Here is a 25,050-nt window from a genome sequence, read left to right as displayed (position 1 = left end):
TCAGATCCCACTCAACACGGGGCAAGGAAAACAAACTGAAATGTCAAAAAAATAAATAAAATAGAGAGAAAATTAATACAGGTATCTGTGGTTGTTGTAAATTTACTAAATCTATTTCCCTCTTGCCCGACCCCTGGTCAAACCCCACCCACACTGTCCCACAGGTCCTGTGATGCTAGTCACTCCTGAAGTCCTCGTCGATTTGTGGAAGGTTCTTTTTTTCTCTTCTCAGGGTTTCGGTCAGAGGGCGGGCGCTGCTCGGAGACTCCAGGTTCTTGGGCTCATTGGTGCGGTAGCTGCCTTTCTGCTGATACGCGTACACATAGATGCTGTACAGGCCCGCAAAGAGCAGCAGCAGCGCCAGGATCACAATGACTGAAAGAGGAGAGTAGCAGAGTCATCGTCAAGCTGGGTTAGTATGTTTTTTTTATGTTGTTGCTATAGCAGCCGAACTGACAAGAGTGACTTCATTAACCCTTAGTGCTCATGCAGATCTGTGCGGCAGGTGCACCCATGGTAATTTGCCATGGGAATATTACACAACTCCTTATATGGACATCCTGGGGGGGTGAGTTCATAGGCCACATATTAAGGCTTTATAAAATGTGTTTCTTTTTTTGTCTTGTGCTGTTGAGTCAAAGTTATTATTCATTTCATAAGGCATTTTAGTTGTGATATACTGTAGCAATAATTCTGCAGAAATGACAAAATAAAAATTAGTAAGTTGAACTTTGAACTGTGACGTTTTTACACATTTCTCAAATTCCAATTCCAATTTTAAACATTATGAGTACTTTTTGCTCAGGTGTGTTTATAGTTGATGAAAATGAAATTCCTTTTTCATCAGATTGCATTGTGCTAAAAATAGGATAAAAGATACTCTACAGTTTGTCTTATCTGCTGTCCAGCAAGTGTTCTTGCCCTCATCTAAAGATTAGTTACTACAAGCCTTTTGTAATTTTGGATCTTTTGTTGCTTTGTGCTTTTGGAACCCTGTTTTGTTCAAGATCAGTAAAAGATTTAGTTTTTCCTTCACACTGAGACTGTTGTTGAGTTGTGCTTTTGAGTCATTTTGACATCCAGACTTTGTTCAGCCAGATACGCACATTCCGTGCTTCATTTCAGTGATTGCATCCCTGTGCTGGTAGAAAGTGTCATCGAGGGGAGGGACGTTTAAAAGGAGGAGGAAAGAGAGAGCAGGAGGAGAATGGGCAGCCAGCTGAAGGACTTTTTGTTTTCCTGTCCTCCCTCTGCAGATGATTTTGCTAAAGTAGAAATGCCTTTGATTTTCTCAGTTGTCATTTCACATTTCAGTTCTTACGGACAATTGCTGGGTTGGCCCAGACACCAGCCACTTTTTTATTACTTTTGCTGGGATCTCCAACCCTTTTTTGTTCACTTTGTCTGGAATGACTGAGAGAGTTTGATAAATCAATCTAAATATTAATTGGGTCATTTTGTGGCATCCTTTTATGTTCGGTCTCCTATTGACATGCTTATATTCTTTAAGGGAGGCCATAACAAGGTCTACTAATTCATACAATTTTAATGTCTGTAGGTTCAGGAATAATGAATTACTTGATATATGTTTTATTCTGCAATATTAAAGTCAGGATTCATATTAAGCATGAGTCTAAACTGCACACACTGTGTATGCACACATACAGTACATATCAGGCACTGAGCCAAAAGTCTGCACATTGAACAGTTGAAGTAACACTTCAACTGTTCAATGTTCAGTGTCATATTAGTGTGTGTCTTTTCCGGTCCATCCATGGTACCTGTAGGCACCATATATTCATTTGTATTTTCTGGGGTTTTCCTCCTGAACACCAGGGGGCATAATGTTAAAGGCCGAGAAGAAATTTAAGTTCATGTCACTGATCACAGGTGTTGCTAATTTTGGGGAATGGTATGGTTTAAAACGTATTAAAAGTAACGTCGCAACAGAGCATTTTGAGTTAAGGTATAAGAAAGTTTCGGTATCAGTTTCTTCGAGTTACATGTCTGAACAATCTACCAATTAGCAATCGGTAGTGGCTGAAAATGGGACTTGACCACTACAGTACCAATGTTCATGCTATCTGCCTACTTTTAAGTTAAAACTGTTCTTTATTGCACATGAAAGTATACTTACAAGTGTTGTGAAGCCCAGTCTAATGGTTAATATACACATATATACACACAACTGTCATATAAATGGAATTTATGACTCATCTGGAAAAACCTAGTTTCGTTTCATCCACCGCTCTGTCCATGTTTCCTGTTAGTCTCTATATTTACTGCCAAATTAGGCTAAAAGAGATTATCATCAGCAGCTACTCCATGGTTTTAGTCCGTAAATATAATCTCAGATGTTGAGTCGGCTTTCAGGAAATGAAAGGAATTGGTGTGGTGTGACCTAAAAGGTCTGCTGGCTTTGTCAATGGAAATGATTGTCTGATAAACACAACATGTGGAGCCTGGTCAGTAAGACTTTTTCATTCACCGAGGAGTCCTGATGTTTGAGCTGCATGTGTTTTTCACATGGTAAACAACTATCTGGTCAAGTTTCCCAAATGTCCAAAATGTGTCCTAGATTTGAATTGTGGAGCATTGGCACACAAAATGGCTGTTCCTAACTGTAACATGACCTCCACTATCAAAGCCCCCCCCCCCACCTTTCAGTCCACTAACATACAGGTTATAGTTGTATTCCTGCAGGTGTGTCAATGGCTAATAGTCAGGGTTTACAGTGTGTAATAGACCGACAAAACCGGCAGTGTTTCGCCTATGCGCCAATACATGCTGGCGAAAGGCCTCTGCCCCTCAGGTTCATACACTCAATAAATAGACAGAGAGTGGGTCAATGCTGCTGCTGCTGCTGCTGCTGCTGGCAAGACATAAAATCCACTGTTATTTTTCTTTTCCCAGGAAAGCTTTTTCTGCAGCTAACAGAGTTTTTGCAGCTGCAGGTGTTATTGTTTTAACCCAAATGAAGGCAAAAAAATATATATTTTTTGCACACAAACTGCATTCAAAAGACGATTATTGCCTCAGACTGGTCCATAACCAGCGGGGGGGGACATTGTTGCGATGCCTGAATGGTGAACTAATCTTTGATGACACACTGATGTCCAGCATTAGCATAATATCCCCGAAGCTGAAAAATCTAATAAGCTGAGGCATCAATGATGAAGAGTAAAGCCTGAGCCCATGCAGACTAAATATATCAGATCCGGTAAAGGTCTCAGACAGGGACAGAGTCTGTGCTGCTCTTTAATCCTGAGACTCCTGCTCTAATTTTCACGATTCGCCGTCATCTATGTGCATCACTGTGTGCTTATAACATCTCAGGAGGAGCATACCCTCATGCAATAAGGTGTGATATTATCATGAGGAAATGTGGTGTATGAATTACTGATGTTTATCAGAACTGATATAGTACAGAAATAATAAAATACATTCTTGTCATACCGAGGAGGTTTCTGACATTAGAGTGCCATATACAGCCTTAATAATAATACAGAATATTTTTTAAATAATATCAAATTAAAAAAGTATTTGGCATTTCTTGATTTTTTTTTTTTTTACATGTTTGTCACTTAAATGTTAAGATTATCAAACAAATTTAAATATTAGACAAAGATAGCCCACGTAAAGACAAAATGCAGTTTTTATTTATTAAGGGAAACAATAATCCAAACCTACATGGCCTATGTGAGTAACTGTCCTCCTTGTAAAATCATGAAGTAACTGGGGTTAATCACATTTTCTGGAAAGCTGAGTGCAATTTCACGAGCCACACCCAGGCCTGATTACTGCCAGACCTTTTGAATCAAGGGATCACTGCAGGGATTCTCAGTCCTGGTCCTGGGGAGCCACTACTGTCCTGCGTGTTTCATGTGTGTCCCTGCTCAAAGTCACATGATTCAAATAAATGGGTCGTTATCAGGCTTCAGCAGAGCTTACTGGTGAGCTGACCATTTGAATCAGGTGTGTTTGAACAGGGAAACATCAAAAACATGCAGGACAGTGGCTCCACAGGCCCAGAAGTAGGAAACCCTGACTTAAATAGAACCTGTCTTCACCAAAGTGAAGTAGGCCAAAATATCCCAAAAAAGGAAGACATCATGCCACGATCTAAAGAAATTCAGGAACAGATGAGAAACAAAGTAATTGACTTAATCTATCACTCTGGAAAAGGTTACAAAGCCATTTGTGAAGCTTTGGGACTCCAGCAAACCACGGTGAGGACCATTACTCACAAATGAAGAAAACAGAACACGAACAGTGGGGAATCTTCCCAGGAGTGGCCGGCCTACAAGAATTACCCCAGAAGCACAGTGACGACTCATACAAGAGGTCACAAAAGAACCCAGAACAACATCTAAAGAACTGCTGGCCTCACTTCCCTCAGTGTTCATGACTCAACCATAAGAAAGAGACTTGGTAAAAATGGCCCTCCAATATGGCCGAATTAAAACAGTTCTGCAAAGAAGAGTGGGCCAAGACTCATTGTCAGTTATCGCAAACAATTACTTTTTTTACATAGGGCCATGTAGGTTTGGATTTATTTTATTTATTATTATTTTTTATAAATACAATCCTAAATTAAAAACTGCATTTTGTCTTTACTTGGGTTATGTTTGTTTGATAACCGGAAACAATTAAGTGTGACAAACATGCAAAATACAAAAAATCAGGAAGGGGGCAAAACTTGTTCACAGCACTGTATATTATGTTATTGAATTATATGATATATTGTGTTTAAAATAAAGTACCCTAACCCTTACACTACTACACTAGTATTACTATAGAATACTAGATTAAGAAATCAAATATAATCTTAGGTATGAAAACAGTGAATTAGAAATGCCCCTTGTTTTAATTTCTTTTAGTTTTCTTCTTTTCTGTTTTGTCCCATTTGAGTCTGCAGTGAAATGCTTCAGTAAACACCTAAAAGCTCACAGTGGAACGAGACAATCCTGCTCAAATTTAGGATTATGGGATTTTACGGGGTGAAAAAATGGCAGAGAGTTTCTGATTTGTTTTGCCTGGGAAAGGGAGAAAGTGAGTAAAACAGCCGTGATGGCAGTGAGAATTGTCAAAAAATAAAACAGCTTTTACTTTTCATGCAGCAAATTCATGAAGAAAGAAGACATGTTAAAATATAATCTTACCTGTTATCCAAAACAGGCCAAGATCATCATGTATATAAATATATTCTGAAAGATAGAGATACAAAGTAAAGTGGATAAATGGAAAATCTTTTTAATTTTTTATCTTTTTATTTTTTCAAATAATGGGCCATGAATTCAAGAAAACTCACCTATGCCCGTAAACCAAGGATCTACCTCCCATGGTACATAACCCAAGACAGGAGGGAAGGCGCCACAGTTGGACTCAGAGACGTAGCCTTGTGTCGTTACCGGAGGATCTGTTTCATTTGGACGGAAGAAGGCCTTTAAAGGGGCATAGACGTTGTACCTCACCCCGGATATGCAGCCAATGAAGCCTGGAGCGTTAAGCCTCTGAATCTCGTAGTCAATGTCACCAACCTCTGAAGGGACAGGCGCAAACATTAAGCATAAGCTCTCTGAATAACACTGGCACTGAGATGAACACACAACATGGCAATTGTAGAGATTTACATACCCATAACTCTGCCAAGGAACATGGTCTTTGGAGAGTCAAACCTGGCATCCTCCACTAAGGTTATTTTATCCACTATGGGTTCCATATAATCCACCTGTAGGCAGAATAATCCTTTATACACTTCATCTTTACCACACATAATTGATGAAAATAGTACTAAATACTTAAAGCGGACCTAGACCGGAAGTTCCAATTAACGCTGTTTTTTAGTGTGTATCTGCGTCATTACCTTGTTTATGAAGCCCTGAAGGTTCTAAACAAACAGTTCAGCCACTGATAAGAACGCACTGTGCTTTATTGTAATCTCGGGCTCAGCGAGATCTCTGAAAAATTTGGTCCGGTTACGTAAACACCGGTTCTCCTGAACAGCAGATCCTCCTGCTACGGGGACTCGTCCGGGCACATCCGGTTGCGTACGTTGAACCACAGAAGAAGAATAACGTCTGTTGTGGAGGTGTTTCACGAGCGACAGTGTCTTCTGACTCTGGGTCTGACTCCGGGTCTAAGTCATAAAAGGGACTGCGGCGGGGAGTCGTGAAGAAGCTATTTTTAAACATTGTTGAGTTGAGTCTCAAATCTCGCGGCACGGAAACACCGTCAGAAAAAAGAATTTCTATCGGCTCGTTTACAGCAACTAGGAGGTTTTTGACCATAAAAACAAGTTAATGTATGTAAGTAGACCTCCATAACTTACATAATGTGCAACAGGACCACTCTATGTGAGCTTTAATCTGTGAGTCTTGCTGAACATTTGTGCCAAATTTGAAAGGACTCTATTGAGACAATCTTCATTTGTGGGTTATTTGAGGTCACAGGGTCCTTGAGCTTTGACCAACAATTCCTAATCAGGTCAACCTTAAATTCAAGTAAATGCAATGAAAATGTCTTGTTCTTCTTCATTGGTGTTTCACAGAACTTTGCATCTGATATGTTGCATAATGGCCTCCTCTTCTAGGACGTCATATTTAATAATTTCCTTAAATGACCTATAATTAGCAAATTCTAATCTATTGAGTAAACCTGCATCCACATTTGTATGCAATTACCTCATGGCATTCTTCAGAGATCATGTTAACAAAAAAGGGATGGACAACCTGACAATGTAACACCTCTAGTCTTGGATGTTTTGCACAGTAGCAGCAGTGAGAGCTTAAACCTGTGTTTTGATGGTTCTGTTGTGTCTGGTTATGTTGATATAGTGGGGGTATCCATCTGCCAGGTTTCGGTAAGTCAACTGGTACGTCTGTGTCCTAAGTCCCAGCTTATACCTCAGGTCAACGGTTCCTGTAAAGAAGACACACAACAAAGCATTGCATCGATCGTTGGAGGTAGTTTTTGAAACGTCCACAGCCCTACAAATGTAGCGCTCTCTGAGCTTCTCCTACCATCCTTCTTCAGGATGACGGCGATGTAGTCCTGAACGAAGGAGCTGATGTAGAGCAACACAGCCGGCACGTGGACAGTGCTGAAACTGAACTCTATGTCATCTGCTGTGTCGTTGTAACCGAGGCTGAAATTGTCGTAGTGTGGGTCAATCCAGTTGGCCCACACCGCTTCGTCTGATGTGGGCTTCTTTCGTATGTTGTACCTTAACCAGGAACCGATTTCAAAGTAGGCTCCGATGTCTGAGAAAAAAAGATCATTGTGGGTTAAGATAACCTGAGTTTGTTTCAAAGTATGGATGGATCGTGTCAGGAACTCACCTTTATGGCAGTAGAAACCATCAAAGGCTGTGTTGTTACAGTCACACGTGTAGGAAGCGTAACCCTCAATACACTGTCCACTGTTTCGACAAGGTATGGTAGCGTTGAGGCACTCTCCTGTACAATTCCTCCTTATACCCTGTTCTTCATTTACTCTACCCTCTAGATCCAGAGTTACACCATTCATCCGTAACCCTCTCATACACCCCAAGAACGGTCTCAGCGTGCGATTCGCTGAACCTAATACAAAGAATACTTTCATTAGTGCTTAAGTCAAAGTTATAAGGACTTAATAAATATTGCCAGTGTTATGCTACCAAATTCACTTAGGAGGTCAACCTACCTACTAGGAGAGGATGAGTAAAGTTCATGGTGATAAAGGTCTGACCAGGGAAACGTTTCACAGCCCAGGGCTGATAATCGACCTTAATCCTGGCCAACTTCACGTTAATCTCAACCTGAACAAAGTGCCACTCATTGTCATTGAGCCCCACAGGAGAGTGTAGGGTCACATTAAGGATGCCATCACCGACCATAAATATAAATACAAGTTCATGGGTACCTGGAGAAGGAAGGAGGTTCTGGTTAAAATAAAATAAAAATAACGATCTTTTAATAAATCTTTTAACAGTATGAGGAGAACAGTCTCATTCCAACTCACTGTTGAGCTCTATCCGTATAAAGTTTCGTAGATGTTCGTCCGAATTCTCCAAGAAGACGCAGTTACCACGGTAGGTTTTGAAGTGGAAGGAGATGTCAGCGCTGGATCCTGGCCTGAAGGTGGGGAAGGCGATGTAGGCGGGTTTGGTGAAGGCTACTGTGTTCCAGATGTTTCCTGTGGAATAATTTCGTAATATACATGAAGTAAAACAACTTCTCGCCCTTCATTAATACAAATAATTGTGTGCGAACAGAACCAATTGCAATAAAACTCACTGTCTCCATGGCAGCGGAGGGGCCCAACAGTAAACTGTGCTTCAGAGCCGGTTCTGTTGGTGTCCCCGACCACCACTCTCCTCACAGGCAGATGGTCTCGAAAGTCCAGGTAACCTTTATCTGAGTACCTGAAAAGCCACAGAGGGATGCGCTTAAAACATCAATGTCGCAGATTCAAGCTAAACCTCCGTCATGTATCTCTCTCTCTCTCCTTTTCTCTCACCATTGTCTATAGTCAGCATCACAGTTGCACTGGAACTTGGGGTCGACACAGGTTTGGTTTACGGAGCATCCACACTTATGGACCTCTCTGAATGTGCCACCCCAGTAGTAGTGAGTCTCGTTGTTGCGACCGATCCAGTAACCAAAAGGTCTTCCATCTATTTTAAGAGAAGAAATGGTGTTTTAGTGCATACGTTTCCCATTCACAGGAAAATAGGATACCCTGTTTAACTTAGGGTTAATTTCTGGAAAATAAACTGCAATTGATAAGTTATACTGATAATTATTCATTGTCTTGATTGATTGTAAATGTTGACCAATCCACAGACAACTGAGACTCATGCCAACTCACATTTTGGAGGCAGCAGGTAAATCTTCATCTCTAAGTGTAAAAATGTGTTATAATGTTCTTATTACAAACTCACTCGGGGTGTTGAGGAGACGGGACTTGTAGCAGGAGTAGTCAATCCACTGTTCGCAGTACATGGAGGTGTTGGCCAGAGCAGTGACTTCATCCCAGGAGGCATTCCAGTATTTGACGTCACCGATATACGGCCGGTCTATTGAACTCCCTGACACCTTGGTGCCATCTACTCGGTCGTGCATAATCACCGTCCAAGCTTTGTAAGCTGTCAAGAACGAAAAGAGAAATAAAAAGAATAAAAAGCAATTTCTGATCTAATCCTTTTGATTTCCCATGAAACTTCACTCTACATTTCTCATTACAGGAGCGTGATAGCCTGACATCTTGCTGTCCCAAGTTTAATTAACAATCCTTCAGAGGATCGCGCAAACCCTGCAGCTGTATTTTATTAGTGCCTGTGCTTGCTTACACTTCATTTTGCAGTACACCTCAAATGGCTTCAGGGGTCCACTGAGATCAGGATCGATGGTGTAGTTTCCAGACCAATACTTGCCACTGAGTCTGTAGGCTTCGCACGACTCTTTGTAAACAGCTGTTTGACGAGGGAGAGAGATACCTCGTTTATTATTGTTGTCAAGAAAAAAACCATGCATGAATCAGGGGTAATTAACTGTGAAAGAAACATGTCATTCAATCAGATCATCAGCCAGCACGTACACATGTGACACACTTCTCCTTTATAGCCCGTGTTCTCGCAGAGGCAGATAAAATCATCCCACGATTGAATGCATCGGCCTTCATGTTCACATGGATTTGGAGTGCACCTGCGAAGAAAAACAGATGCCGAAAGTGAGTCTTTGAATTCTATGATTACATGACTATCACAGGTGATGTTTCCTACCTGTCTGTGATGCCACAGGTTCCAAACAGCAGCTCAGCATAGCGCCCCCACTTTCGTTCCAGAATTATATCAATGTCAAGCTGTTCGTCGTCTATGAAGATGTGCTGTATGCAACCGTGAAAGCGGTTCAGCTTGGTCTCACACTTCCTTATTGTGTTATTGGTTTTTGGACAACCTGATTGAAGGTAAGGAAATGTGTATGAAGTTAACAGAATTAATTAATATTATTATTTGGGTCAGCAAATGTGCAAATGTCATCACTGTACCTCCAAAAAAGTAGCGGTCCCCTGTCCTAACTGTGAAGGGGTTGGTGATCTTCAGTGGAGAGCCCTCCTCTTCGTCAATTGTGAGGGTCAGTAGGTTGTCTCTGGCAGCCAGATCCACTGTATGCCAGTACCCGTTATTCAGCCGGTATCCTAGAGAATGGAGAAATTACTTTTATGTCAAACAAATGTAACCAATGTGGCTAAATCATTGGCTGAATATCCAGGTCCAGTGAGTAAGAAATAGTGACATCTAATGGTGAGACTCAGATTGCAACAAATACAGGACTCCTTTCGTTCACCCCTTCCTTTCCTAAATGTGTCGGGGAAGTAAAGCGTCCTTCACATTATGTGATATAGCGTGCAAACAGTATTTCTCAACTTGTTCCACTCTTCTAAGCAGTCTATTGAGCTTTGGTTTGTAGAAATAGAGGTAGAAGCAAGACTGAGTATCTCTAGTCTTACAAGTCTCATACGTAGGAATTCATTAAAGCTCACATAGAGTCCTGTTCCACATATATGTTAGTTATGGAGGTCTACTAACATACATTAACTTGTTTTTATGGTGAAAAAACCTCCTATTTGCTGTAAACGAGCCGATAGAAATCTCTCTTTTCTAATGCTGTTCCTCAGCCACGATATTTCAGACTGAACTCTCAGAAGACAGACTGTGTTGTGATTGGCCAGCCAGCGTAGAGCCTTCCCAACTGTCTTGTGATTGGCCAATACCCGGAAGTGACATAATCAGCACACCCGCTCTTAGAAGAGCAGCTCCCCCCTCTGGAACGGTGGATGCACTGCTCCTCATCATCAAAACACTGTTTTAACAATGTTTAAAAACAGCTTCGTCACGACTCCCCGCCGCAGTCCCTTTTATGACTTTGACCCGGAGTCAGACCCAGAGTCAGAAGACACTGTCGCTCGTGAAACACCTCCACAACGGACGTAATTCTTCTTCTGTGGTTCAATGTACGCAACCGGATGTACCCGGACTAGTGCCCGGAGCAGGACGATCTGCTGTTCCGGAGAACCGGTGTTTTTACGTAACCGGATCGGGTTTTTTCAGAAATCTCGCTGAGCCCGAGATTACAATAAAACACAGCGTTCTCAGCAGTGGCTGAACTGTTTGTTTAGAACCTTCAGGGCTTCGTAAACAAGGTAATGATGCAGATACACACTAAAAAACAGCGTTAAATGGAACTTCCGGTCTAGGTCCGCTTTAAATAGTGAGACTTGTAGTGAGGGACAATTGTTGCTGTTACAGCTCATGTTTGAGTTTCTGTTTTTGTGTATTTTGTGTTCTGTTTTGTGTCTCATTGCAGGTCACTTCCCTTCCTGCCCTCCTGTGATTTCCTGTCTTCTCCATCTGTGTGTGATTGTCTGCCCCGCCCTAACGAGCCACACCTGTGTCTCGTTAACCCATGTATATTTAAGTGGTGTGTTTTTGTCGGTCAGTTCATCAGTGAGTGTCTGATCTGTTTTCAAGGAGGGTTCCAACTGTTTTTCCTCTTAACAGGTTTCTAGTGTATGACTTGATTTCATTATTTTGAACTGCTTTTCCATGTACTCAACTCTGGTGGTATTTAACCAACTTCTGTTTTGACCCTGACTCTTGAGTCCTTTTTTGCATGTTTAGTAGTTTAGTAGAGTAATTGGAACACTGCATGTTACAAGGCCCACAACGTGTGTATATGACTACCTGCAGCAAACTGGATTTTCTTCTTTCCCGGCTGGAATATCGTCACGTTGATCTGTCCCTCACTCAGACCCAGCTCAAGGGCACCGAGGTCATCGGCGAAGCGCGTGAACATGAGCAGACCCGTGTAGTCCCAAGAACGGAATTTGAACTTGACAGCCAAGCGAGACCTTCTGAAGAAGCCCGGCACTTGCAAGAAGTTGTTGGGCCCAGCGAAGGTCATTGGGCGGAGGAGAATGTCACGGCAGGCAAAATGCATCTTTTTCTGCATGTAAACAAAACATTAAATGCTTGATTTGTTTGGGGAAACATTTCCAGCGATTGTGATTATGTCATGACAGGGTTTGTATCCTAACCTTTCCTGGTATGTGGACGTCAGTGTCTTCTCTCTTGGCCTTGTCGATGATGTTGACGTCGTTGAAGAAGACGTTCTCCAGGCAACCGCGGAAATTTGGTGTGGTAGGGAGGTGCGGGAGGTTTTCCTCTATTACTCCTCCTACATACAGCTAAGAAGTAAGAGCAGTTACAATCCAAATTCCTTATTCAATAATAAAGGATAATGAAATTAAAAGACAGAATGCCTCCGCTCACTCTTCTCTTACCCAAGTCCGTCAGGGAAATACAGTAAAAATGTAATGTTACACACTGGATATTTTAACCCTAATGCTGACTTACCTTTGTGTTCAAATCCAGGTGTGTAAACTCTCCGTTACAGATGGCTGTTACTTTCTGACTGTCCACCGTGAAGTTCACCTGTCTCCCATAGCGCTTGATGGTGACATAGTGCCAGTGTAGATTATCAAGGAGGCTGCCGGCTATGAGAGTAGTCCGACCATTCACTTTGTGCAAAACACTGCTTCCTAAAAAAATTAAATGAGAGAAAAAGATGAATTGTTGAAGTCAAACAAACAGTAATAATGATTTCAGGATTGTGAGAAGCCTGCTTATTTCTGAGATGAATGTGACTGTCAAAAAGGTCAATATTCTTTATCCACAACTATACAACAAAATCCTCTCCATAAATTCTATCATGTCTCTGTGTGGTTTAGGAAATGAGGTGCGGACAGGGTCTTTATAGATGGTTTCTCTCTTTCATTTCCTTCCAGCCCTCCACTACCTGTGTAAGAGAAGCTTAGCCCAAATCTACAAAATGTTTTCAATTTATCGGAGAGCTACTCATCCCCACTCACCAAGACTGATATGCAGGAAGAGACGGCCTCTCTTCAGCTCCAGGGTGAGAATGTCTCCCTGTATCCCCTCGCTGTGCAACAACAGCCCGTCCTGCTCCAGAGTCTTGAAGTTGATGGAGATTTGGTCGTGCAAAGTGCGGGACCTCTTTTCTGGGTACAAGTAGGACACCGAATCGTCCCCATTGTACTGTAGCACGTGAGAATCTGAAACAGGGAGCAAAATCTGTTACCTGCCCAGCTCATGTCTTTGTATTTTTCAGTCATCATTAATTATTTCCTATTTTTGGAATTCATTCCACTCAAGAGACGGTTTCATCTTTATCTGTCTGAATCTGCTTTTGGGTCTCATATTATACTTTTGTTTTTTGTTTTTTTTTACAAAAGTATAGTAATTTGATTGTAATAAGGTTTAAGAAATGCATCCTAAAATGCCTAATGTAGCATCTCACATGCATGTGGAGTATCTCACATGTGTTACCATTTAGCTTTAGTGAGAGCAATGAATCAGGCGATACTGATCTCAGTCCATTGAAGTATAATTGGCACGCAGATGTTGTGACATTTAATTGTCCAATTAAAATTAAGCAGTGCAATTGTAGAATCTTCTCAGATCTAAATCAGAGCCAGTACAACGCCATTTTTCAGCCATTTTTTTTTACCATATGGGCAGCCAAACAGCTCCAGCCGCACACCAATCTTCCCTCCATTCTCTGTGTTCCATGCCAGAGGGAGCAGACGGATGTGTTTAGCAGTAAATTCGTAATGGAAGACGTTCCTCTTCACCTGATAATAATTCCAGTTTCCAGGCATCGTCTGTGAATGGATTGGACAAAGAGAGAGAAAGAGAACTACTGAGACGCTGTAATGATGTTAACACTTAATTAATACACTCAAAATGAACTGATGATGAGATTAGCGCCGTCCGTGTTGAAGATAACAAGCTGCACTGTTTTAAGTGACAATCAATGAAACGGGACACCCAGCGAATGTTAGAATCCACTGTAAAGATTGTGTTTGACTCGTGAATCCTCGACTCATCCCCCCAACCTTACCCCGACCTCTCAACCTACAGAGTTTCCTCCTTTCATGATGTACGGTGTCCAAGAATCCGGTCTGTCTCCGTAGAGCAGTGCGTACTTTGTGACCCAGTCATAGGAGTTAAAGGTCCCCTGGGTGGCAATGGCCAGCAGGCGGTACTTCCTGCGCAGGTCAATCTGCAGCCATGGCTGCTTGTCCGTAGGGGTTGGCGACCAGCCGCTGCTGCCTAAAGTGGAGAAAGAGGGGATTTGATTTCAGGACAAAAGATAAACTTTGATGGCAATGAGATCACAACTGAACATGATTATTAACTGTATGTATGGTAGCCATTTTGAGATCAAATCAAATTTAACGGTCCAGTATGTGAGAACTAGTTACATCCAATGGTAAGTCTGCATATTGACAGTATACTTGAAGCTGTTGACCACACAACACCACTGTAGTGGTCTGCAGTTTGTGTAGTAGAATCAAAGATCAATTATTGTTTCTTGTCAAAAACTGATACCCACATTACCTACAATGCACCTCAACTGCCACTTTTAGCCCTAGTGTGTTGCTTTGGGTGCTTTTTATTACAACAGCTTCGCATATCCCAAAAAGTGAGGTGTCAAAAAAGAAGAAGAGCATAAAAAAATTATGCATGAACTAGTATAACATAGTAAGTACTTACCGTACAATTTGGCAAAATTGGCCGAGTACAGAAAGTTGTATCTGGAGGAAGCGAGGAAAGAGGAGGCATAAAGCCCCGACACCAGGGGATCCACACATTCTTCTGCAGTCAAAAGAAGAAAAAAAAAGAAAGAAATATCAGGCGTTATTAATTAATGCAGCATTCACGACAGATTCTGCAAACAAGGCAGTTCTTGGCAGTGTAACCTGAGTTTAATTAGAGGTTTCACCATCCATGAGACAAAAATTAAAAACAAATACAGTTTCACTCAAAAGAATCCAATTGAATTCAAATCACAGCACAAACACCTTTTTTTTTACCAGTTAAAACATAAGAGATGTTCATTTTCCACATTGTGATGCAGCATAGCCTCTTTACAAGCAGGTGGACCACAATTTACAAATGTTGAGTTCTACTCATTTCTTCACAGATTGGGTGGGAACAGCACTTAAAGGTGCCATATGTAAGAATGTGGCCAAACGGTTACTACATTCAAATTCAAAATACTGAGGTCTTTTAGGTTTCGTTTTCTGACGTAACTGGCAACCCGTGGTTGCTCGGCAGCTGAGATGCTACTGACTGCAATGATTGGTAGACGGTGGTAGGTGGCGCCACATGCCAAAACATGATTTGCAGTCTGCAAAATATTTTTTTTAATGCAAATATTTTGGCTGTACTGTTGTTGTTGGTGAGTTCAGTTTGTTATATGAACATTATTCCTGAGTCTCTGTGACATATTAGGAGGATTTTATGGCCAGTTGCTTTAGATTTATTACGTAATGCACCTTTAACTAAAAGATGAACAGCTGCTGTGTCTCTAAGGAGTGGTCTTACAGTATGTTGGTCAGTGAAGCAGACACAGAATCATACATGTTTGTGTGCATGTATCTGCCCTTTATTGCTTGCTTGTTTGTGTATTTCTGTGTTTCTGCTAAGTCTAAATGCATTTCTGGTGGACAGGTAAGTCAAACCGTGGCTGTAGTGTCACTGTGAGTTATTATTCTGAATGGGGGTTATTAAACTGATAAGACCATCGCCCATCTGCTGGGTGTCGTTCTTCAGCTTCTGGGGCCATTAAATCGAACGATATTTTCTGGCCTAATCTCGCTTGTGTCCATGCAGAGGGAAAATGTGCGATGCCCTTACGTTGAGCTGCACGATAAACTAAACGTCTTCTTTTAGTATGCGTTTAATAAACCCAGAGTTTCAAACGTAAACAGGCTAAAAATACAGATAAATTGGGCTTTATTTGAAGGAAAATGTGTTAAAAATCATTGAATAAAGCGGCTTTAAGTATGACCTAAACAGGTGTTCTGTTGTTTCGATCTGTTCTTATGGTCATGGAGATCATACAAGATAAAATGCAAAAGACAGTTGCAGAAATTGGTTTAAAGCCACTATTTGACACATGTGGATAAGCTTTACATTTGGCTTTGAGATGTCAGGTGCCCTTGTTCGTGATTCGGCAGTGATGACGGCATCTATAGCACAACTCTTCTCATCTGTTCCAAAACCAACAAAAGGCTTTTTCCTCTATATTTCAAAGCATAGCATTTTTCCCCATGCAGCCAAACTCGGCTGGAAACAGCCATGTCTGCCAACATTTGTCCCTACTTTGTTGGATCATGTCCCAGTACCGGATACCTTTCCTCTACATCGCCTCTTCTCATCTGATCTGACTGTCGCCTCAGTCGGAATCATCTTCTTCACCTCCTCCTCACAGTAAATGACAGTGTTAGGGCTCATTGAGGTTTGTATGACCTGTCGTTTCCAGGTCCTCCATCCATTGGGTTGTGTGCCTATCACAGCTGACATGGGGCGATAGGCCATCGCAGAGCCACACGGGCGAGAGCGCTAACCACTGCACCAACTGTGGGCCCCCTTCCCAGGTCCTGATGGAGCAGAATTATAAATAATAGAAAAGAGGACTGGGCCCTGTTGTGAAGAAATATGACGAAGCAAGTAGAAATCTTCCCTCTATCCATTCTCACCCCTCACTCTACCTTAAATGCCCTGTGAAACACACTGTATGCCAGCCATTATACACCACAAATGTACCATGATTCATACGACCATGAGATCTGTTAGCTTTGACGCAAGAACACTCAGGTGGAAGAAACGTGCTGAGCAAAGGAAATTTGACCTTGACAATGTACCTCGGTCTGTCTTTCTCGCTATTTTTACACAGAAATGTGTTTCAGCCAGATGATCATATAACAGCAGATCTCTGCTGTGTCATTCCAGCAGTGTACAGGAGGAGCATGTCGTCACATGTCGTCACATGTCGTCCACTGCATTCAAACAATAACATTTGCAGGCTTGGTGCTGCAGCTCTTTTTTTTATGTTTTCCCTCTGCTCATAGCTTAAAACATATCGATTTGTTTTCATTCCTTCATTAAAGGCAGAAGACTTGCACCATAAATGTGAGGATTAGATTTGAACGCAGCAGATTAACCCAGGCTTTTCAGCTCTGCAGCTCCTCCTCATGGTAAAAAATGCCACGCACTCTGCACCCACAATTACTCAGCGTTCTTGCCTCCTATTCCCTCACTCTGACGCCTCTCCCTTTTTTTTTTATCTCCATCCCGACTCAGTGAAACCAACTCTTCCTGTTACCTCACACACTCTCTCATCATCATTCGTCTACCGTGCTCTCCCAAAGAGGGCATTATCATGCTGCAGTGGCTAAAGTGTGCCCAAAGTGCATTCACAGACTCCTTTTTTTTTTTTCTTGAGATCCAGCATATACCGTAAGCCCTCCCTTCTCTGCAGCACACACAGAAATTTTCCTTTACACGTATCATTGAAAGAGCTGTGGGGGAACTGTGTGTGGCACTTGCATGATTTCTGCTGAATCATCAGCCTGATGCTGCTGGCCTGTCTGGGCTGACACAGTATTACTGCAGGTGACGCAGAGTAGATCCTCCTCGGGCTGTCACTTCATCCTGACTCTGACACTCAGCATAATATGTGCACATGTTCACTATCAATATATATATATATATACAAAATACTGCAGCAGGAAATATGGCTAAGACGATGTAGCTTTCTCTATTAAAGCAATTTTACTGAATTATTAATACACCGGCAGGCAGACGCAGTAGGTGGTGTTTGGATGCATGTCAGGGGATGAAAACCTAAACCATACAGCACAGCAGAATCTCATTCAGGTTTAAATTTGGATCTCAAAAACAGCAGCCTCCTTTGGCGGATGCACAGAGCAACACAACACCTCTCCTTGTGGGAAAAAGAAAATCATTTCAGACCGTCTCCCCCTGCTGCTCAACCGTGACAGAATTCACGAAGCCGAAAAAACTTGAGATTTACTGTATGCCCGTGCATCACACCCTGCTATTTCATAACTCTCACACACACACACAAGGGAATCACAGCCCCACCCCAGACTGGGTCACAGTGATGGGAGGCTCCATTTTAGTTTGGCATGGCTCCATCATGCACATTCATACAGATCAGATATATAGTGTATAATTGGCCACAGGGCCTGCAATAAAAGTGTCGGATATACTGCAAAACAAAAACCATGAGCTTCAACTCATGGTGGGATCCATTATCAAACTTCTACTTGAGAGCAACCGCTTCTCCATTTTGCTTTTAAATCTTCTATTACAACAGGATACAGATCACTTGTGGCAGAGATCTTACAAAGTTATGATACCGATATATGAGTATCTACTCACACCAATATCAGTACAATTTAACTCTGTGCTGATGTATTTACCAAGTAACTATAACACAACAGCTGTGCCGGACATCTCTCTTTACACTTTGTGAAACATCTATCTTATTTAAGGTTTGTGGATCTCAAACTCATGTCTTTAATTGCTGCTTTTAATCCACAGTGGCAAATATCAGGGCTGTTACTTTGATTCTCCTTCAGGATTTGCCATTCAAAACTATCCAGAAGTCACATGATGACGTCCCCTCCCAAAGTCAAAAACCCATGCGTCATGAAATGCACTCACTGTCGGGGGGGTTAATGAACATGGAAGATCTCCTGAGGTCAACCCACACTGACATCATCTATATGAAGCTTATTAATATGCACCAATGCATATTAATAATGTTAATGTTGATGGATTAACAGCATCTTTGCAGCCCCCACCTATGCGTGTCCTGAACTAAAGCCACCGCATCATTACTGCCTCATTGATGAGGAGTGCGTAATGATTTTCCAGGTTATTCCACGCGTGTCGTGGGCATGGCGCAGCGCATCTTGGACACAGGTGATGCGAACACACAGCAGGCTTCCCCAAAAAAAAAAGTACTGCAGTGGGCTGGTCCCGGTCAGGACACTGAGCTCTGCTGCATGCTCGCTTCTGTGGTCACTTTGCAAATATGTGTCTTTTCAGCGACATGAACAACATGCACAAATCACAGGAACACGAAGGAGAGAGTGAACACGGCGGCAGCAGCTCGTGCTTTGCAGAGAGTGTGCGCTGCAGAAACTTGTATCCGGGCTGAGACAGAGAAAGCACTGCAATGCAGACAGCGCAGGGCAATGTGGAGCATCGTGCGCACCTTCTGCGGGACCGACGCAGTTTGATGCTGCACTTTTTTTTGGCGTGTTCCCTCACAACAGTGCATTAGTGAAAATTGCAAACAGTGACATTTAAAGAACCGTGTCAAATAAAGATTATGTCTGATTAAGACGTGCTTGCCCTTCAAAGAGCCCAACATCTCAGGATTATGGGATACATTTCCCCCACTTATAACCAACTTTTCTCTTTTTCTCTAACAATCTGAATATAACGAATGTCTAAAACACCTCGGCAGAATTTGAATCAGAGTCTCGCAGATATAACAGATGAATAAATGCTGTTTGACAAGGACTTACGTGATGAGCAGTGTTGGAAACCCAAAAACAAGAGGCATAGGCTCAGTATTTTGCAAGTCATCCTTCACTCAGGACACGTTTCTCCGCACAGGCTGTGTTAATGAGACGGTAGATGGTTCTGCAGCATCCTCTCCTCACACCCTTCTTCAAGCCCAACTTTAACTCCTCTTCCCGGGATGGCGGGCAGCCTCTACCGGGGCGGGGACGCGCATCGGATGCTGCTGGTGCTGATGCTGCGCCCCGAGAACGCGCAATTCCTCTCAATATAATTGTGATTATTCTTTCATGTACAGCTTTATTACATGTCTGTCATGCGAGGCTGTGGCTTATCACTCAGCGTGTTGTAGCTTAGGTTCTTGTCGATGAGCTGAGAGCAAAAAAATGTTGTTGCGTTGCTTCAATCTGCAGGAGTCTGGGATTTTTTTAGACGCAGAGGAGGGAAAAAAACTTTCACGTCCACAGTCGATCGTATTTTTTTTTTTTTTTATAAAGACAACTACAAGTTAAATAATAAAAAAAAAAAGTTGTCTGGGTCCAAAAAAAAAAGGATATTCCTCTTCTTATCCTCCCCTCTGGAATGTCCTATATCCTCCTTTGGTTCACTTTGCCAACTGGCCAAATGTGCAGCTGCATTAAGATGGGGTTGTTAATCAGTTCGTCTTCTTTTCCTCCAAGAACGCAGACCTGAACTTGTCCCAGAAATAGGATGAAAGTCCTTCAAAATCTTGCACCAGCTGCAGAACTGCAGGTCACAGCAGTGACAACAGACCAGCAGGCGGTGCAGTTCGGACTGCTTCCCTGTTTGACCTTGTCCAGGTACTCACTTCATGCCAGTGCACTCACATTTATGCCCAGAGGAGAACAGGTTTACATGATGATGAAGCACGCTCAGCATACACACACACACACACACACACACACACACACACACACACACACATAGACACCATGACTTCAGAGGACATTACATTGACCTTAGAGTGACCCCAGCCTCATCCTAACCATACAACATGTGCTCTTCTTAAAAATGCAACAATGGGAAGGGAGACAAGTCCACATGATGTGACTGTGTCAACAGATTTATGTCCCCACAACATGAGTATTACACAGAGGGGGAGTGTGGAGGCAGGATGAAAGCAAGGCAGTGGAGGATTTGTTGTAATGAGTGGCACACTGACCACAAAATAAAATAAGGCTTTGGGATTAAGAAGTGGGTTTATGGGACATCAGTGCCTTAGCAAAGATGAATGCCTGAGCCAGCGTGGGATTTGCCATGTTTTCAATCAAATCAGATAGTCGGTTTAAAAGCTCTCATTTCACTGGTTTCCCTCCTGACATGTCAGTATTACAGTGTGAAGTAAAAGAAGACGATGGAAACAGAAGACGGTGACATGATGAAATCAGCATGCAAAATACTTCTAACTGACATAAGATAGTAGAACGAAATATGATTTATCTAAATAGCAAGAGTGTAAATCTATACTTTTCTGTCTTCCAAGCTTTACTTTGATTCGAGGTACTAATCTATATCACATCACCACTGTTTCAAGATGAGTTTAAAAACAAAATAAAGAGGTACTCATAATCTCATACTCCTGCCATTATTTGTGTTTTGGAAAAGAAAAATGCTACGACACAAGGACACACACACACACACACACACACACACACACACACACACACACACACACAAACTCCTTCCCTGCCACACATCTGCATCTACAGATTATAAATGGGAGGATTATGATTAGGCAGGATTGCCATCTGTCTCTTTAATGTCCCTTTACGTTTCAATTCATGGTAACCATAGAAACCATACAGGCCTAATACCTAATACAATCGAGATGAGGTTAAAATACTAATCTGAACAAAACAACAAAGACTCGAGTGATAAATGATTAATCCGTGGCTGAATTTGTATTAAATAGAAACTTTTACCTTAAGGAGTATGACAAAGTTCTAACATCCCAGCATTTAAATATTTTTGTTATGCTCTTCATGACATTTCAATGATTAAAAAAATGTGTCTAGTTGGATTCATTATATAATCGAACATATATTTGGTTTGAAACTATAATAATAGCATTAATTATGTTGTTTTTACACAATGTTAGCCCCAAGTTTAATTTAATTTAATGTGTACTTTTTAAGGAAAAGCCTCAGTTTCAGTGAAGTCATACTGCGACTGACCACCAGGTGTCAGGTGAAGCTCAGACGTGATTCTGATGGCACATGAAAGCAGCTCAGTGGTTTGGTTGACTGGCTGCTGTCCATCTCTCTCCCACAATCATCTTTATTATGTTGATTTTATAACGTGTGCTGCCAAAATGCATTAAACCTTGACACGAACAGTGAGCGAATGACAAATGTGTTCATAAAACGAGTCTTGCAAGTGAACACTTAACAATAAAGCGTTCTTAATAAATAAAGAATGCTGTAAAATATGCATATGTGTATTCTTTTACACACGCTTTATTGCAACTTGAACACATGTGAAGGTCGTGAAAAGGAAAAAAGAACAACACACATGCACAAGCAAACAACAGGTGGAGACTCGTGGTGGCCTAGTTTCTCACAAGGATCTTTTTTTGCATCAGACTGTACTTTGCTATGCCCCCATTAGCATTGTGAGTATTTTCCATAGGGGTAGCACTGCATACTGCATAGGGCATGTGCTGAGGGTATACGCATAAACACACACACACACTCACACACAATTGAAGCCACTACTACAAACACACAAACGCACGCCTCCTCGCAAACACGGGTTGAGTCATGAGCCCAGATGTTTCCACGTGATAGTTTTGCTGATCTGTTATCATGGGTGAGTGCTACTTGTCATGAAGATGGATGAAAGTTTTTGCCTGATGAGCGGCGGGCTTTATAATCTGATATGTCAAACACAAAACAGAGGTCAACTGTGCTGATGGTGGTGGTGTCAGAAACTGGAGAATTCAGCCAGGTGGAGACTCAACGACAGGTGTTAATGTTGGACCATAAACCTGTGGGGACCCGGGTGTCCCTGCAGCCCTGAGTGAGGGGTGAACCACTGTAAACCAGAACCTTTTAAAGGCACTTTGTTTTGAGGTCTCCATTCACCGATGTGACCTCCTGCTGGTGAGGGAAAAAAAAGCCCAGCAGGGGATGCACAGGCTGGGATACCACCTCGGATGCTTCTCCCCCACAACGTTAGCTCAACTGGTGTGTCCAAAACAGCTGCTACAACCTGTTTGACCACTCAGTCTTCCAAGTGGACACAACAACCACGTGGTTTTGTGGCACATATCAGGTGTGACGTTTAGAAGACCAATGACAGGATGAGGATTTGAGGCAACATGATTATTTACTTTCTTTTCAAGACTCAGATCAGAAAATTGATACAGCTCTCATCTCTATGAGGAGTGCACTAAGCAAAAACTATCACAGTACAATGGTCTTCATTTGCAAAATGAATCGATATATATTGATATAATGGTTTGCACACACTTTTGAGATATGAGACAAAGAGCAGGGCTATTCAATTACAAACTCAGGTGGGCCACATTTTATTTCTAGCTTGGAAATGCATTTTCTGCAGCCAGTATTCAGCAGGTGAGGACACATACATGAACAAGAGCATTAAAACACACCTTCGCACACCTCACTGCGTTACAAAAAGTAGTAGCTGTAACTATTTTAAATTTAAATAAAAAAGTTGACACAAATAGGGGGAAACTGCTGCCATACTTGTGTCCAAATATAAGAATGTAATGTGATTTGTTTATTTGTATAAAACTGGAAGGTAACACTGGCAATTTAGAGGTCATTTTGGAAGGAGATGTGTACTTCCTGGAGTGTCTGCCGGTCCCTACAGGTCAAAATAGTTTGACATTTAAACATGAAAAACCTGTGGTGTCATTTTCACAATTTGGTTTTGTTTCTGGAAAAAAAAGGTTAGCCAGGTTAGCTGTTGTGCTAGTGATTGAGCTAAGCTATGCTAACGTGCTTGACATAATCCATGGCTTAAAGGTCAGGTGTATAACATTTAGGAGGCAGGAATTCAGTATACTACGGATACATTAAGTGTAAAATAAGCTTTCAAATAAAAAACCGTTGGTTATTGTTGCCCTAAGATAAACCATTGTTATATAATTTATAGGTAAAAACCTTGCTTTGTGCATACAGGCTACATACAGAGTATGTGAAGACGACCATAGTACGACCATGTGGTATCAACCTTCTGATCTAGTTCTACTTTCTACTACATTCTACTACCACATTCTGTTCATGTTCTCGTTGTATTAGCCATATTACCTTATAATCAGGCTTCAATGATCATCAAATCAACATAAAAATAACAATAAAGTTCTGGCTCAAGGTTCTAGTTGGCGAAAAGAGCCATGTTAGCATTTTCTTCCTTATGTCCAGTCTTTGTGCTAAGCTACGCTAACCAACTGCTGTCATTGACATACTCTGGCTTAAAAGACCGATGTATAAGATTTATGGCACTTTATTGGCCGAAATTTAGTATACTACCCATAGATGGTGTGTAAAATAAGCTTTAAAACAAAAAAATAGTTTGTTGTCGTAAGACAGGGGTCTCAAACTCAAATGACCTGGGGGCCAATGCGCATCTATCATTGTCATGAGGGGGCCGGCCTAAAGAACTATTCACAATGTTGCATCATGATATCACATGTATACTTACTAATACTATTTATGATGCAAAATTAATGTATTAATATCAAAAAATTACAATTATTTTATATTACATAAATAATAGTGTGGACAACTGTAATTAAAATTCATACTTGGAGCTCTTTCGCCCAAATTTATATATGTAATTTACATTTAATAATGGGATAATTATGACCAAATGTCTTATTATTACTGTTATAAAAAACATTGCTAGCAAATATGTATTATATTCAATCACCTCGCTGGCAGCTGTGCCTCAGCAACACACTGTTTTTAAAAGACGGTGAGGTCATGGGCCATGTTTTCATTATAACTTGATATTAAGTGGGGGGCTGTATGTGATCGATTGGGGGTCCACATGTGGCCTTATTCTAATCCAGGGGTGTCAAACTCATTTTGGTCCGGGGGACGCATCCAGCTTTATCCGACCTCAAGGGGGCCGGACCAGTAAACTCATCGCAAAATAACATCGAAGTAATAATAAGTCCACTTTTTTCTTTGTATTAATTACTGCGAAGAAGAAGAATTATAAAATTCTATGTATTAAATGAATTATTCTTTTACAAAATATATCATGAACAGCCTAAGAATTTTTAAGAAAAGTATGTGAAATTTCAACAATACTATCGCTCAGTTCAACATTTATTTCAGTTATACCTGAGCACAGTGTATAACAATTAACAACATTTACATTTGTCCCTGAAACATGGCATCTTTTAGCCTACAAAAGTGCATCAAATCTGTACAAAAACCTCACATACATCACATGTATGGCATTTATAAGAAAAAGTGCATCAAATGTATACAATGTATAATGTTAATAATGTTACAAGGATGCGTTCAAGTACCAATTCCGGGTACCGTTTGATTTTATGCAAATACTCGGTAGTACCGACC

The 25,050-nt window shown here is 41.5% G+C and overlaps 1 protein-coding gene across 1 annotated transcript; it reads right to left on the bottom strand.

Annotated features, from left to right (window-relative positions):
* Positions 1-175: 175 nt before the first annotated feature.
* cntnap1 (contactin associated protein 1) lies at positions 176-19,537 on the bottom strand (the record flags this gene model as incomplete). The annotated part of the gene is made up of 24 exons (XM_083896051.1): positions 176-375; positions 5,163-5,207; positions 5,312-5,542; positions 5,638-5,731; positions 6,794-6,921; positions 7,023-7,262; positions 7,341-7,580; positions 7,684-7,902; positions 8,002-8,175; positions 8,277-8,404; positions 8,500-8,656; positions 8,924-9,127; positions 9,332-9,454; positions 9,580-9,686; positions 9,764-9,938; positions 10,030-10,179; positions 11,726-11,987; positions 12,079-12,228; positions 12,398-12,582; positions 12,913-13,116; positions 13,572-13,725; positions 13,983-14,172; positions 14,617-14,722; positions 19,477-19,537. The coding sequence occupies 24 exons, from the start codon at positions 19,535-19,537 to the stop codon at positions 176-178; spliced, it is 3,927 nt and encodes a 1,308-aa protein (XP_083752177.1).
* Positions 19,538-25,050: the final 5,513 nt, after the last annotated feature.

This window comes from Microchirus variegatus (assembly GCF_963457635.1).
Source record: "Microchirus variegatus genome assembly, chromosome: 10".
In the NCBI taxonomy this organism is placed as follows: Eukaryota; Metazoa; Chordata; class Actinopteri; order Pleuronectiformes; family Soleidae; genus Microchirus; species Microchirus variegatus.
This window is presented reverse-complemented; position numbering and strand designations above follow the sequence as displayed.